The sequence below is a fragment of the Melospiza melodia genome, chromosome 6 (assembly GCF_035770615.1).
Source record: "Melospiza melodia melodia isolate bMelMel2 chromosome 6, bMelMel2.pri, whole genome shotgun sequence".
Taxonomy (NCBI): Eukaryota; Metazoa; Chordata; class Aves; order Passeriformes; family Passerellidae; genus Melospiza; species Melospiza melodia.
In genome coordinates this window covers 49,579,370-49,594,983 of record NC_086199.1, presented here as the reverse complement: position 1 = coordinate 49,594,983, position 15,614 = coordinate 49,579,370, and the positions used below count along the sequence as shown (strand labels likewise).

Genomic DNA, 15,614 nt, shown 5'->3' with positions numbered 1-15,614 from the left:
TCTGGAGGATGACAGGCATGCCAACATGGCTGGCTGCAAAAAAAGGCACCATCAGCAGTGCCAGGCATTCTGCATTGATACCCATGAGAAATACAGGAAATTTCAGCCTAGAAATTCAGTTAGGCATGTCTTTTACAGGAACTGAAGCAGGACAGATGCAAGCCAAGCACGTTTTTTCCACACACTGAGCACCTGCACAGTGTAGCTGCCCACGGTGGTGGCACGTCTGAAGCGCCTTCCCTGCTGGTGGGACATCATGAACAGCGGGGCCAAGCGCTGCTCCATCAGCCTGGCAAAGCTCTGGTTGTTGAGCCCCAGCAAAGCAATATCCACCCCTTGGATCACTGTGGGAACACAGAAAAAACACAGATCAGCACTTCATGCACCCACAGGAGAAGTAACACGTGGTCTGTGGGACAGTTTGGGACAGGGAGGTGCAGACTAACTTGGAAATGAAACACCTGGACGCTGTTATCCCCTCTCAGTAATTCCCTGTGAGGATATAATACACTTCTGTTTCAGCCCCTGCACAGCTCATCTCAGATGATAGCAAAATACCATTTCTAGGCCTTCAGTTTACTACTCTGATCTTCAATGTAAAAATTAGGTTCAAGCCTATTTGAGAGCTGCTAGATTTATGCTTACTGCCAGATGCTCCTGTTAACTAGTTTCTATCCTGAGGATTTGAGCTCTGAAGTTTCAATTTTGTACAGTCTCAAACAAGATATCCTGTCTAAAAGCACTGAAACCTCAATAAACATTTCTGAAGTATAAATGAAGGCATCTGAAGTATAAATCAATGCAAGATTTAAAAGACACTGGATTCTAAAGTTCAAAAAAAGTGATATGACATGCAGATTCATTTCATACATATGTATGGGGTTTTTTAGCATTATTTCAAAAAAGTCTTCTGGGACCAACAGGATCTTTTTGAAAACAGAGTTTCTATTGTAATATCAATAATAATCCATCACAGCAAGTGCACAGAGGTAAGAAATGGAGTATCAGGTTCACAGGTTCCATACTGGGAAGAGCTGCACCACTCCCTTCAGAAGATCATCATCTCTGCATAAACTTATGTTTTATTTTAAATTTATGAAAAGATGGAACTGGTACCAAGCCTATTTCATGTCAGAGCCCTTTGCTCTTGCTCTCCTGAGCATTAAACAATTCCAGGTACAGACACACCAGCTAGAAAGGCTTTGGTATCACTCAAAGATGTCTGAGGGAAAGGATCTCTTTCTTGCCCAGTTATCATTTCTGAAGTCAAAATGATTGTGCATGAGAAGGTGGCACCTGTGAAATAACTTGATAAAAGAAGTGGTTTGAAGCCTAAGAGCTTCAAGTGAAAGATGCAAAAAATCTCTACACACAGATAGTCAGCAAATCATAACAAAGTTCCTTGGTGTAACGCCTCACCTCTGCTGCTGGGTTATGTCTCTGTGTCCTTTTTGATTTCAGATTTAAATCCATGTCCCAGGATATTAATTAAATAAATAAATAAATAAATAAATAAATGGTCTGTTTGTGTCTCAAAACTCTTGGAAAATAATGCTGCTCTCGGAACTGTTTCAACCAAAGTGCTGTAAATTCTGACCTGGGTGTTGCTTGCTGGAGATGTCACTGCTCAAGATGATCTATCACTTATGCCACAGAGTGACTGTAAGTGCATCTGCCCAGCTGAAGGCAGGTTCAGTGGGCAGCCACTTATTCTGTGTAAAATTACTGCACTGCTGTGTTGATACAAATGAGCACTAAAAATTATTACCTGGAGTGCCTGGAGGAGGGAAGGACATTAGAAAGTACCTGTTATCACCCAGTAGTCTCTAGTTGATTCCGAGACATCAAGGTTTGGATACTCCAAAGCTTTAAAAATAGAAGATTAAATTTTGTCATAATATTCCAACATCCTACACATTATGCATCCCAAAACTGGCTACCCTGACAACAGTAAACAAAATTGAACCATGGCCCAAGAGGAGATCTAGAGCATAATTTTCAGGGTTACAATTTCTTTTCTGTCTGACAAAGAACACCAAGTGTAAACAAAAGAAGCCCTGCCATACAAAGTAGAACATATATCTCCTGTTGCCAAAATACGGCTGGGACAGAGTCTGGGATGAAGCCCAGGAATGCCCAGAACCAAGAAAGATGGGTAATAGGTGTTGTATTCATCTCTGCTGCTTTCTGCCCTGCAGAAAACCAGATGAGATTCCATGATGATTCTGTGATTGATCCTTATGTAACCCAGAATATAGTTTCAGCCTAAAATAACATGAAAATATACCAGGGTCAGACTCCACATGGACTGCAAACGAGACTAACAAAACTGTGAGCACACCTTGGAGTGTGGTGCTCTCTCACTGTGCACCACTTAAGGTATTACAACCATATGTATCTGCATCTGTGAGAAACTGATATTTGCTGTTGTGATGCCTTTTGTTAGCTCCTCCATCTCCAAAGTGCACGAGGCTGTAAAGCTCAATATGCTGCTAATTCATTCCACAGCTCAGCGTTTGTTCAATTGATGAATACCAGGAACTTAATTCAGAAAACAACCATGCTCTGCACGTTGATAGGCTGCTACTGAGTCACCTTGATTTTTAAACCCCAAAGTGGCTCAGAATAGTAAACATTGTAAGGAATTTGATTACACACAGTAGCTGCTTTTGAGGTGGATTTCACTGCGTGCCCTGAGCTGTGCATTTCCAGGACAGACCTGCAAAGGCTCTGGAGGAGCCTACTGGGAAATAACATGCTTGGAGAACAACCTCAATATTTGTTTGATAAACTGAGACAACTACACTGCCACATGAATAAGCATCAAACACTCTTCAAAGGAAACATTTTCCAGACACGCTCTCAGTCTGGAGCCGTAAACACCGCGCGTGCATTAAGTTCATGAGTTTGCAGTGCAGCTGCTACACTGGGAATAAAACCAAGAGCTCCAAAAGGAAATATAAGCCATTAGTTGGTAAAGAAACACTAGCTAAAGACTTCATCAGGTCTGTTCATCATGTGTGGGGATCAGCAGACAACTGCAGTACCACACAAGACTTGCTGTGTGACAAATGGCTTGCACAGCTCCTGACTACCAAGCATGTGCTTGTATTGCCTGAGAAGCACCACAGTCCTCCTCCTATGCAACAGGCCTATTTTGGAGGCCAAACACTTGAACTGAGCACAGCCAGCACCAAAACTTCCTCCTGAAAGCTCCTGGATGGCCCATGAAGACATGTCCTGCACACCAGCCATCAAAAAGGAGCCTCTCTATTGAGGAATGGGGGACATCCCTTCTAGGTCCATGACCACATCCTTTACCAACAGCCTCCCTCCCTCTGCCTTCCCTCGCCTGTGGAAAGACTTTATGAAAACACAAGCCCACTGTCAGAACTCTGGATGCTGAGAATTTTAGACTTACTGTGCGGACAGACTCTGACCCCCAGGAGATCACTGTATTTGACCTGAGGCTGTGGAGAAGGCTTCCAAATTCAAATGATAGAACTGGGATTATGGGTGTGTAGTTTGACTGGAAGTGTGCAATATCATGCGGTGAAAAACTTAGAGTTTAGGGTTTTAGAAGATGGTATGTGTCTCTTACCCTGTGATGCAAAGTCAGATTCAGAAGTGTACCAACACAGTGCAAGAACTTACTGGGCAGTTTCACCTATTTGTTTCCAAATATTGTAATTTGATAGGTAACGCCTCAAGAAGGACATCCAAACCTCCTTTCCCAAAGATTTGCACAGCCACCTGAGCTAGCTGTGATTCCTGACTGCCTCACAGCAAAGAGACCACTTATCCCACAGAAAGCTCAACCTGCAAGTCACTGGTGAACTGCACCATGTAATTTCCCTGCTGTTGGGCTGTTTGCAAAAAAAAAATGGATTGACAAAAAAAAAAAAAAAAGGTAATTTGTGTTTTCATCAGTGCTCACTTTCCAACAGTGTGCTTCTGCATGTAGCCAGCATGTCTCTTCTCACTCCCAGAAAATACAGAATCCAGTCTGCAGCAAGCTTAATATCACACATCACATTAACAAGCAGATTAAACAGAACTCCCCATAATCAAGCGTCTTATCCCTTTAATCATTTTAAAGAAATCAGCAGGCAGTCAGAGAGCACATGCACACACGGGCTGCCCACACAATTGTCTCCAGCTCTTTGTACCTCAGAGCCTTCATAGGAACTGGAACTCAGGAAAACCATTGATGCCAAAGTGCTCAGACCACGGGTAAACTGAGGATGCAGGTCTCAGCAAATGCACCAACAGCTTTTTAAAATAGAAGCACAGGTGGAGCTCACCCCACTACCCAAATACACAGTCACAGCCTGATCCCAGCCCTGGAGCAACCACCAGGGCTGAGGAATCCCCTGAAGCAAAGGGCTTTGCTGAAGCTAAAGCTCAATTAGTGCTGTGCTAAGCACTCCTGAAATTAAGACTTTGGGACCTTTTGTGCTTTGCTTTTCACAAAACTACAATTTTATTTTGTTTGTAACCTAGCACAGGAAATTTTTTTGTTAATGACAGAGTACATATGTTTTTTCCTTTGCTTTTTTAGTGTTGCTAAAAGCCAAAATAAACACTGAACCCAGGGGAAAAAAATAATATAATTCTCCCTCCCTCCCTTTCTTTTGTAACAAAATACAGTTTAAAAAGTTAGCTGAAAAAGCTACCTACAATCCCTGAGCTTGACAACAAAGCCAAATTCTGGTGCTGGCTAATCTTGATGGTGGGAAGCACATACTTACATTCAGCAATGGTGAGAGGTGGGTAGGTGAGGTAGAAACCCACCAGCTCAGCTGACAGCTGATTAAGAAGGTTGCTGGAAATAGTGCCATTTAGAGTTGTGCTTTGATTTTTCACTACATAAAACAGAGTGACAGCTTGGGAGACATTGGAGGTGTTCAAAATCTGAAACAGAGGCAAAACATAATGTGTTGCTGTGGTTCAGCTCATTATTAAAAAAAAAAAAAAAAAAAAAAAAAAAAAAAAAACCACCAAGGCAATGCAAAGAAACTGGGGAAATGTTCACCTGAAGAATGGATTAGCTACATCTCATCCAACTTGACTTGTGTGATACTTTAATCCCTGCTTTAGCACTTGCAGGGTTCCTGGAGGACAGCAGCAGGCAGAAAAGGTGCAGCCAGGACTGAAAATGTTTTCCCCTGTTTTTACCAGGGAATGTGGGATGAGGGAGAGGAGGCTTATCAGAAAAACCATTCAGTGCTTGATGCAGACAAATCGTGCTGTTTATCTTGCTGTCTTTGCTGCCTTCTTACTGCTGGTTTATAGACCCACACATTTTTCATATGAAATTAAGGGATATCATATCTTTGTGTTCCTAACATCATATGAATCTCTGTGCTCCTCCCCACTCTAGCTCAGTGCCAGTCTCTTGCTGAGCCCCAATCTGATTACTATGTTTTGAGGACCAATTCCATTCAGCAAGTACTGGATGAGATTCTCCAACACCAGGAACAAAACTCACATGTTTTCTTGAAAAACTTATGCCCAAGGGCAAGAGGGGTGGGGTTATTTGGCTACTGATAGGTAGGCTTGACAGCATTCATAAATGTTATTTAAATGCCCCATTTTTATGGTTTGGATCACCAAGTTAAAAGAAAAACCATGATACAAAAAGAAGAAACCGTGATACAAAAAGAAGCATCAGAAGAGCCCAAGGTCAGACCAAAAGTCTACCTAGCCAATGTCCACCTACAAATGGCTGGAGCAGAGGGTTGGAGAATTAGCACAGGACAAGAGAAATAAATGGCTCTCAACATGGTAAGATTATCCCATAGCTGTGTCAGAGCCATAAATAATATGCCTGGGTTTAAAAAGGGTTGATAACTTTTTATTCTATATCTTTGGCCAAATGTTTTTTGTAATTTCCTTTTTTTTTCCTCCAGTTACATCTGGACATCTTTATACACATTGTGTGAAAGGATGCTTCTTTTTATTTAAATTTGAGTAGTTCTGTTATGGGAAACTCCAAGTGGCAACTCCTGATTCACTACTGGCTGGAAAGCCATGGCCAATTTAATTTCTCCTTGCATGGAAGATGCTTTATGCCTTTTATCCACCTTCCCTCTACTCTCCTAAGGCAGCAATACCTTTTCTGAACTGGCTCTGTCTGCTCCAGAACTGTTCCCCACTTTTCAATTAATCTAAAACTCTCATAGAGTATTTTGTTGCATGGACTTAGTCTTTAGCATGATACTGGAATAACTTCAAAAAAAATGTATCATGAAGATCACACCCTTGAGCCTCTTACTTCCCAGCCTATATGTTGCCTCCAGGACCTCTATCCTATCTCTCCTTAAATTGGCAATATCCACAAAAACAGCCACTACCTTCTCCTAGGACTCTTTCCAAAATTGCTTAGGTGCTTTTTGAGATCTTCATAAAACTACTTCCACCACAAGCAAATCAGGCACCATGAAGTTCCCCTGAGAAACTTGATAATCCCTGGCAGGCCCTCTCTTGCCCTGTGCTTTGCTGCCTCTCTGAGCTCCACCACTTTGAGCTCAAGCTCACAAGAAACAGCAAAAAATAATTAGCAGAGCCCTGACAGCAAAATTTTCTCCTTCTGAGGAGCACAATCCATACAGAGAGTTTTATCAAAAATCAAAAAGATATCATAATATTGCCCAGAAGATCATTTCTCTAGTTCCAAAGTGTGGCATAGAATGTAGGAGTGTTGGCCCACTATACATATAAAGGTGTGTAAAAATTTGTAGTGAATTTGTGCCCATGAGTATGAAACTGAAGTGCATACCACGAGAAAGAAATCTATTCCATTACTTCAGATCTCAAAAAAAACTGCGCCTAGCACCATTTCCATACCTGAATAGCTTCACTGAAAGCATCTAATGTGTCAGAATAACATGTTCAGTAAAAACATAAATTTGGAAGACTGTGTTTTTATAGTTGGAATTTCATTTATATGGCTGAAGTGCAAGCAGTAAAACTCCAATTCATGAAAAGCCTTCTATAAATCATGCATCTGTAAGTTTTCCTGCAATGCATAAACGATCTTATTGCAGATGAAAACATAAACTTCCTTCCACAGTGGTTAGCAAAGGCACTGTGCTGGAATAAAACATACACCTGGCAAAGAATAACCAGGAGGGATTGGCAACAAGCAAAGTACACAACACTGTACCTGAACAGTTAAGTTGTTGCTGGTGTTTAAGACCTTTCTTTCAGCATCCTGGAATGCTCTCTGGAGCCGCTGCTCCATGGTCTGAACAAATTTGCACGACTGAATGTTGTCTGTTTGACCCACAAACTGCAGCTCTGGAAAAAAGGAAGGCATTAGCATTTGGACAAAGTATTCTCGTTGCAGCACCAAGAACAAAATGATCAATTTACACATTAAGCAGGTGAAGATTATGCCACTTCAGGAACTGCACTAAATTAGCCTTAATTAAGACAAAATGTAAGAATTAAATTGCATTATTAGAGCTGATACTCTCCACAAACAAATGGAGATTGCTTCAGCAATGATATATAAGATGGTAAGGCCTCTTCACTGTGCATATACTAGCTCAGAGCCAGGCAATAATCAAAGTCATTCTAAAAACAAGTTATAATCTTAAATCTTGCAGGTCATCTGGTCCTGCAAAATATAATCAATCATAATATTGATTCTCATTCTGGTTTATTTTCACTCTAGGAAAAATGTACTTGTAACTGCCGTTAGTATGTGTATACAAATATTGTAAGCACACATGTAAGAAATATTTTTTTATCATTTAAGATATTATTTCAGAGCACTCTGCCCTCTTCTAATCTTACAGTGCCCCACAATTACTCTGCACTGCCATATTCCCTTGATGCTTTTTTGGGACTACCGAAAACCAGACAAAATTAAAGGAAAAAAATTGAAGGGCCTTCAGGTACATTTCAGGCAGACAAAGCCCACCTCAGGGGCTACACCCAAAAACATGGATGACAAGTCTTGGGTTTCATACTTTTGTAAGTTTTGTCCATTTGCATATTGGGGGTTAATCTTCCAATTACAGCTTCAGGTAATGAAACCATTTACCCCAAGTTTGCTGCCCCCAACTCACTCTTGGGGTCTGAGACAGTGAGGTGTCCTTGATTCCCAGGCCTGGAGAGGAATTGTTCTGCCTGACCAATCTGGGAGAACAGTAGCAACACTCTATATAGAGTTTAGAGTTACACACTAAAGAATTACAGGGTCACAAATATATGAAAAATATAAAAGCTAATACCCTAAGGCATCACCCTCACAGCAGCGTCCACAGCCCTGGCAGCAGAGCCAAGCTCGGCGGTGCCCACAGGGATGTCCCTGATTCCCAGGCCTGAGAGGAATTTTTTTGCCCAACCAAACTGGGAGGTAGTTAACACTTTCTATAGAGTTACACACTAAAGAATTGCAGGGTTACAAATATACAAAAAATACAAAAGCTAAAACCCTAAGGCATCACCCTCACAGCAGCTCCCTAGCAGCAGAGCCAAGCACAGGGGTGCCCACAGAGGTGTCCCTGATTCCCAGGCCTGGACAGGAATTGTTTTGCCTGACCAAACTGGGAGAACAGTAGCTAACACTCTGTATGGAGTTCAGAGTTGTACACTAAGGAATTGCAGAGTTAAAAATATACAAAAAATACAAAAGCTAATACCCTAAGGCATCACCCTCACAGCAGTGCTCTGGCAGCAGAGCCGAGCCCAGGGGTGCCCACAGGACGCCTGAACCCACAGCAGAGCCTGTCCTGCTGCCACCCCCCTGCCCAGAGAGGGCACCACGGGCACACACCCAGCCCAGGCAGGTTTCCCTCACTCACCTGTCTTCAGCTGGAAGTGGTAGGCGGGCAGGGGCTGCCAGGGCAGGGCCAGGGCCACCAGGGCCTGCAGGTGTGGCACGTGCTGCTTCATGTCAGCCGTGGCGTTGGCCAGGCCGTAGGCCAGCAGCTTCTCGGCGACGGCAGCCGGCGTGAAAACCAGCCTGCCTTGTGTGACATAGTAACCCACGGTCAGGTTACTCGACTGCTCCAGGATTTCAACCTAAAACACACAGGGCAGCATGGTTTTTAATTTTTTTTTTATTATTTTGCTCGCAGTTTGCGGAAAGCCAGGGCCCCGAGAATATTTCTGGGGTGTGCTGACCCCCAGGGGAGCACTGACTTTGACACTTATTCATGGAGAAAGTTTCCTAGACTTCAAGACAGACTAGAATCCACAAAAGTGTGAAATAGATTACAGAGAGAAGTGTAGGTGTATCACTTGGTGAGAAATTGAGGTTTTGGGATTTTTGGTATATTGTGGATGGAAGCAAGATGGAGGGCACAGGGTGTCATCCTGGGTTTCTTCTTCATGCTTCTTCTTCTTCATGGGTTTGGGTGGCTTTTTGTAATTGGGCAGAAAAGTCCCCATTGCAGCTCTTTAGGATTAGTTATTGGGTAAAAAGGGAAAATAATCTAGGTGTCAGTTCTTAATTGGATAGTTTAGTCTTAAAAGACCTTGTAACAAGAGACAGCCATTTTGTGCTTTGCTAATGAAAAAGCTGCCAAACTCATGGTTGTGAGACTGTTTTACTGGTAAGAAATAATAAATCCCTGAGTATGAACATGAACTGTTGTCTTAAGTGCCTTCAATCCAGACCCAGAGAAACCAGCAGTTCAGATGCTGTTTGTGGATGTGACAGCCTGGTCAGAGAGTGAGAAAACTAGATAAGTTTCCCCAGAATCAGCCTGGGAGACTTTAGGGAGTTGAAGAAAAACAATGATATCCAATTATTAAAAACAACCTGCAGGTGTTGTTTTCCTAATGTCTGTTTTCTTGTTATTCTCATAAGATTGTTTATAAATGGGGGTGTCTTGTTAATTAGCCAATCAGGTGAAATGTATTGATTGGTTGAATGACCAATCAGGTCCACCTGTATCAGAACAGTGTATAAAACAGCATATAAAAGAAGTAAAGACGACTCTGTGTCATTTCTTACTAAACAATGACAGTGGTTTATGGGGTTTCTCACCCTGAATATGTGTCCCTGGCAAGGTTTTTAACCTGCAATCCTCTAGAAACCCTGTGGGATCAGTTAGCGTCATATCAGACATGGTGTGGATGTTGAGAACTAGTCAGAGAAGAAAGTCAGATAATCTTACCAAGGAATTGCTCTTCGAAGTTTTGGGAAAGTTCAGAGAAGGAATTAAAACAGTTCTTCATTTTGCAGCTGGTGTTTTTTTCTCATAAGATATTTACAAGATGGTGGTGTGCCTAATTAGCCAATGGTGTGAGGGATGTTGATTGAGGACCAGTCAGGTCCACCTGTATTGTAACTGTCTACAAAAAGTGTGTGGTTTTTAATAAAATAGCATTTTGCCTTCTGAGACTTTGGAGTCCATGTGTCACCTTATTCATCCATCCTCAGTACAATAACAACAGACACAGTATTAGCAGAGCTGCTCAGAGAGTTTTAGGCTCAGACCATGCAGCATAGACTCCAAATTAAAGGAGTGCAGAACTGCTACCACAGCTGCAAAGCTCCTGGTCAGGCTGGCCCTTCACCCATGCACAGATACAGGGACATTTTACACATACGTGGAAAAACACAAAGAGCGTCTAGCTCTCACTCTGTGTTCAAACTTCACTGACTTTTTGAAAGACAAAAGTTTCCAATATTTGATTGGGCTGTCTCTTATCTCCTCCTGTACTGTCCCAGATGGTTAAGTCTATGAGCAGACCTATATGAGTGGAAATGCCAAACCACAAGAACGGACACACTGAGTCAAAACTCAAATCATGACCTGGGTTTTACCTCAAAATTCAGTATTTTCCAAAAAGCTTTAGCCCTGGAACTGGTTCTCCTCACTAAGTTTTAGCTGGTTTCCTCTGTTAGAAGAGGGCAGCTTCTCTCAATTTGTAGAAAGGTAGGGGACTAAACCTGGCAGTGTTTATTACTGCTGCCAAGGAGCACACAATTCCCAAAGCAACGGACATCCTCCACACTTGCAGCAATATAGTGTGAGGACCAAAATCAACTTGGATAACCTCTGTTTTGAGGAAAATTACTTTTTTCCTTCCCAGAGGCTTGGACCCCACACAAACCCCAGCTTGAGAGCAGAGGAAGCTGTGTCTCAAGGAAAAGGGCTCTGGCAGCCCACCCGAGCCTGCTCCCACACACAGCAGTGCAGAGGTTCATGCAATTTAGCTGCAAAGTGATGAACACATCACCTCCATTTATTTTCAATAAAACATGCTTTCTCCCTGCTTGGGATTCTGGTTCCTGTGAAATTGCACCTGTCAGGTACTGGGTTTTCAGAGCAGAGAGCGGACTGACTGCACTGACTGCACATCCCATTTACAGCCATGCTCTTGCCATTGATCCAGGCTGAGCACAGCAGCACCTGGCTGCCCCTGAGCAGAAGTCACTCCTGAGCTGCAGGGGGAAGAGGAAACTGCTGTCAGTAGTCATTTCCCAGAGCACACTAAAAAGAAGTCTGCGTTTTTCTCTTCTTCATCATCAAATAAGCCACTAAAAGCTTTGGAGTATTCCTGATATTTTTAGAGACCAGAATAGGTGCCACCTCTGCCTGCTCTCCATAGGAAAATCTCAGAGCTCTCCTCCAAGAGGCTTCCTGCATCCAGGGACACCACTGGAGCTGCAGGCAGCTGTGGTTCTTTGGTGGGAAAGCTGTTTTGGTGAAATCAAGCAGAGAAAGCCAAGCACGCTTACCTGAGCACTGACATTCTGGTTGAAAGCTTGTCTCAGCACTTGGTTGAGGCCTTTTCTCACACTCTCCCTGAAGGCATTGCTGATCATCATCCTCCTTGTGTTCAGAAACAGAACTGTGGAGCAACAAAAGCCACAGGATGGTTTGACACATCACCACGCTCTTGTTTGCTTTCTTTAATTGTTTTTCATTGGGCTGGCTGTGCAGGGATCATCAAAGCAGCCTGGATTAGCAGCAGCTCCAAAGACAAGAACTGCAGGGGCTCAGCAGCTCCTGAGTTCCCTATTCACCCCATGGCAATAGCCCATTGTTTCCATGATTCCAGAGCAAGGTCTAACAAATGCAATTTCATTAGCAGCAACAACAAGGCTTTGCCATGCTGCCTCTCCAAGGAGGCATGAGGCCACTCACTGCCTGAGGACAGACTGGCACAGCATTCCCAGGGGACTGAGCCAGAGCTGCACAGGCAGGCTTCACATCTTCATGGCCACAGTTATATAAAGTAAATCTGCTGCTCCACTGCTGCAATTATTTTCTATTTAGAAAGCATCTCTATGCTTTCTTTAATAAAACTATCACTATCTTCTTATTTTTCTCTTATAATTTTCAGGAAGATCTTTTTAGCTGTGCTTGAGTGCTTTCAATCATATACTGTACACAAGCTACTTTTATCTTTAGAAAGAGCTATTGTACTCATCATGCTACCAATGAGGATATTTAGCAGCTAACAAACACACCTCAGGTCCAAAAGCTGCTTACATCACTGTAGCCTGCATCATGCAAGGTCACAATCTCTTTTCTGCACCTATTCTTTGCTGAGATCTCCCAGACACACACATCTTCTGGTGCTGTGCTGCCACAAGGAGTCCATGAGGAGCCTGGGCAAGGTACCTCTCCAGGCCCCTTTAATTCAGAGTTCTTACAGCTAAGGAGAAGATGCCCATGAAAAAGCAGCCAGAGCCAGAAGCAGCACTGTTCACATGGAAAACTCAAAATCCTCCCATTTCAAAGTGTGCAACTCTAAATGCTAAACATAATTTTCAAATGGATCTGTACTGATAGAATAAGGTGTTCATACTAGAACAGAATTAGGGTTTTGAGGATAAACAGGGCTGAGGACCAAGGCAGGTCACTGCACTGTCGTCTCCAGCAGCACAGACTCCTCACTGCAAAGCAGGCACCAAACCATCCCAGCTTACAGGGCTGTCCCACCACTGCAGGTGGTCCCACAGTGACCCCTGAATCCACAGCACCTGATCTCACCACTTCATTTGACACACTCATGTCAAAACCCAGCCACAAGCAAAGCCAACACCATTTCCAACTAACAACCCTGCCCGTACCCATCTGATTTGCCAGCACAGCGGATCAATCACTGCTGCCCCACATTCCTGGACACTGGGGTGTGTGTCTCACACCTCACAGACACAAGGGAGCCCTTCAGCAGAGGCTGCACGTACCTGTTTTCACCATCATGTTGGCAGAGAGCCGGCAATCCAGGGAGGGAGCTGCCGTCATGTTAGCGAAAGCAGCGGCTGCCGTGGCGCCGGGAGGAGCAGGGCTGAGTTCCACGGCAGGAGGGGGGAGCCTAGTTGTTTTCGCTGATGCTGTAATAGATGTCAAAGCTGCTGTCATTGTCAGTGGGGATGGGGTTGGCCTTTTGGTGATGTCTGAGCTTGGGAACTTCTGGGTGTCAGTTACTGTTGTTTCTATCTGCCTTGGTACGTGGGCTGTGGGTGCGAGTGTGGAAGCTGTGGCCGTGCTGCTCTTGGGGGTTATGAGCAGAGCTGGCGTGTCCAGAGGTGAGGCAGTCACATTTCTTGTTGCAAAAGGAAAATCTGCCTGTGTTCCTACTGAGCTTGGATCCAGTGCCAGTTTTGTGGCAGTGTTATTTTTTGTTAGTGTCAGGATCGGTGTGCTTAAAGCCATCACGGATGGCAAAGGGGTGTTTTCAGTGCCTAGAGAAAAGAAGGAAGAAGCTGGCACTGGTGAAGCTGGAGATGATTTTCTTGTTAGTGGTTTTGCTTCTGAAGTTTCTACTGTAGGTATTGCACCAGAAGATACTCCAGATAACACTGCAAGAACAGAATGGGTAAAGTTGGTTGTTGGCAAAAAAGGAGACTCTATCTGTGTTGGTGATGCATGGACAGAAGTTATGATGACTTGACTGCGGAGCACTGGTGGTAGGGGTTTGCAATGGGATGCCCTTGGTAGCTTTATTAGATACGTTATTTAGATCTAGACTATGACTTGTAGCACTTGTGTCCCACTCCTCCTCACTGAATGTGGCTGGATATTTATCAGCCATAAAGAAATAACCAGGGGACTCAACTGGTTGTCTGCAAATTCCAGAAAATTCCCAGAACCAGTGTCTTCTCAGATTAAACTATTCAAGAGAGTTGGGAGAGAGTTGAGCCTTCTTAACCAGAAGGCTTGGTGACAGGGAAGGAGGACTAGGCTGGCAGTGTGCTGAGGGTGACACTGCTTCTCTTTGGGGCTGAAGTAGTCAAGCTGCCAGTGAGCTGAAAAACCAACACTGCTGCTGTGCCTGTTTCCATCAGTAATCTTTCCAGCATCATTTGTTTGGGATTCTAGAGAGCTAGGGAGAGCACCTGTAGCATTAACAGGAGGCACATGGAAATGGAGAGGTTCTTTCTCATGTATACTGATAGGAACTTCTCCAACACGGAAAAAATCAGCAATGTTTTCGGCCGTGTTTCCATGCTTTTTTTTGCAGAGTGTCAGGCATTGTCAATGCAATAGCGATGGATGAATACTGAACAGGATATGTTTTCAGTGCAAGAGCATCTACATCAAATTCTGAAAAGTTATTCTTTTCAGGAAAGGGTAAATCTGAAATGTTTTGACTATAGGATGTATGTGTATAATTTGCTGAAGGGGTGGAGAAGAGAGGCTGCTGATTTGTATTAATTTTGTTTTGCAGACTTGACACTACTGAGTATGGTGCATAGCACTCATCTTCCAATGGAAAACTACTTGGAGCAACTTCCCTTTTTTCCTTTCGGACTGAAGTTTTTACCGAAGGAATACTAATGCCAGCTGCAGACAGCAACGCTTTATTGGTCCACATAGAAGCTGAAGTTACAACTTCAGGAAGGCTGACAGGATCTAAATTGCTTTCAGAGCCTGCATTCAAAATCCTGGAAGAGCCAGAACTGTGGCTGCCCATCACTGTTGTCAAGGAAACAGTGATGGCAGTTTACCCCATGCTGGAGGCATGACAGAGGCCAGTGGCTTTTTAGCAACTGAATGCAAAGCCTGACCAGAGGTTAAATTATTTAAAGTTCTTGGAGATGAATATTCTCCGTGTGGGTTCACATGAGTGGTTATTCCCATCCTTCTGTCTTCATTTGTGGTTACATCTGAACTTTCTGCATCTCCAGGTGGAAGATGTGCAGTCACAAAAGCAGTAGTGGCAGAAGTATTTGTGATAGCAGGTTCAGGTTTGGAAAGGCATACAGGGGAAGTAATTAATGGCACTGCAGCTAGATCAAGAGTCATCATGGCCATCTCCAAACAGTGTCTAGTATCCTTGATCCTGTGAGGAGTGCACAGATTTGGATACCAGGAGAAACTTTGAGAAGCTGAGTTCCATAACACAGAACATCATTAGCATTAAAGTTCACGGACATCTTTGCTGTCGTTCCTCTTGTGAAAGGCTGTTGAGCTGTCCTTGCCACAGGAAAGCCACCAGGATTTGGGAGAGCAGGGCCGAAGCAGCTGGGAGTCTCATGCTATTTGCCTGCTAAGTTCCATCAGTCCAATTTCTGCAAAATTCTGATTCAGAGGCAGCAGGAGGAGGGATCTGCAGCCTGTCCTGGTTGGCTGCTGCCACCCTGGGACTGGCTGTGCGTGCTGCCCCAGTAAACACCTCGTTTGTCTCCATTA

The 15,614-nt window shown here is 43.7% G+C and overlaps 1 protein-coding gene across 1 annotated transcript in view; it reads right to left on the bottom strand.

The window, feature by feature from the left end:
- Positions 1 to 15,614, bottom strand: part of KIAA1549L (KIAA1549 like) — a 136,102-nt gene that overhangs the window by 61,055 nt on the left and 59,433 nt on the right. Inside the window, exons 3-9 of the mRNA XM_063159490.1 lie at positions 13,166 to 13,780; positions 11,708 to 11,820; positions 8,817 to 9,036; positions 7,169 to 7,302; positions 4,752 to 4,914; positions 1,807 to 1,866; positions 193 to 344 (exon numbers count right to left, since the gene is read on the bottom strand). Of these exons, the coding sequence (XP_063015560.1) occupies positions 193 to 344; positions 1,807 to 1,866; positions 4,752 to 4,914; positions 7,169 to 7,302; positions 8,817 to 9,036; positions 11,708 to 11,820; positions 13,166 to 13,780 (1,457 nt within the window). The remainder of the gene's footprint in view (positions 1 to 192; positions 345 to 1,806; positions 1,867 to 4,751; positions 4,915 to 7,168; positions 7,303 to 8,816; positions 9,037 to 11,707; positions 11,821 to 13,165; positions 13,781 to 15,614) is intronic.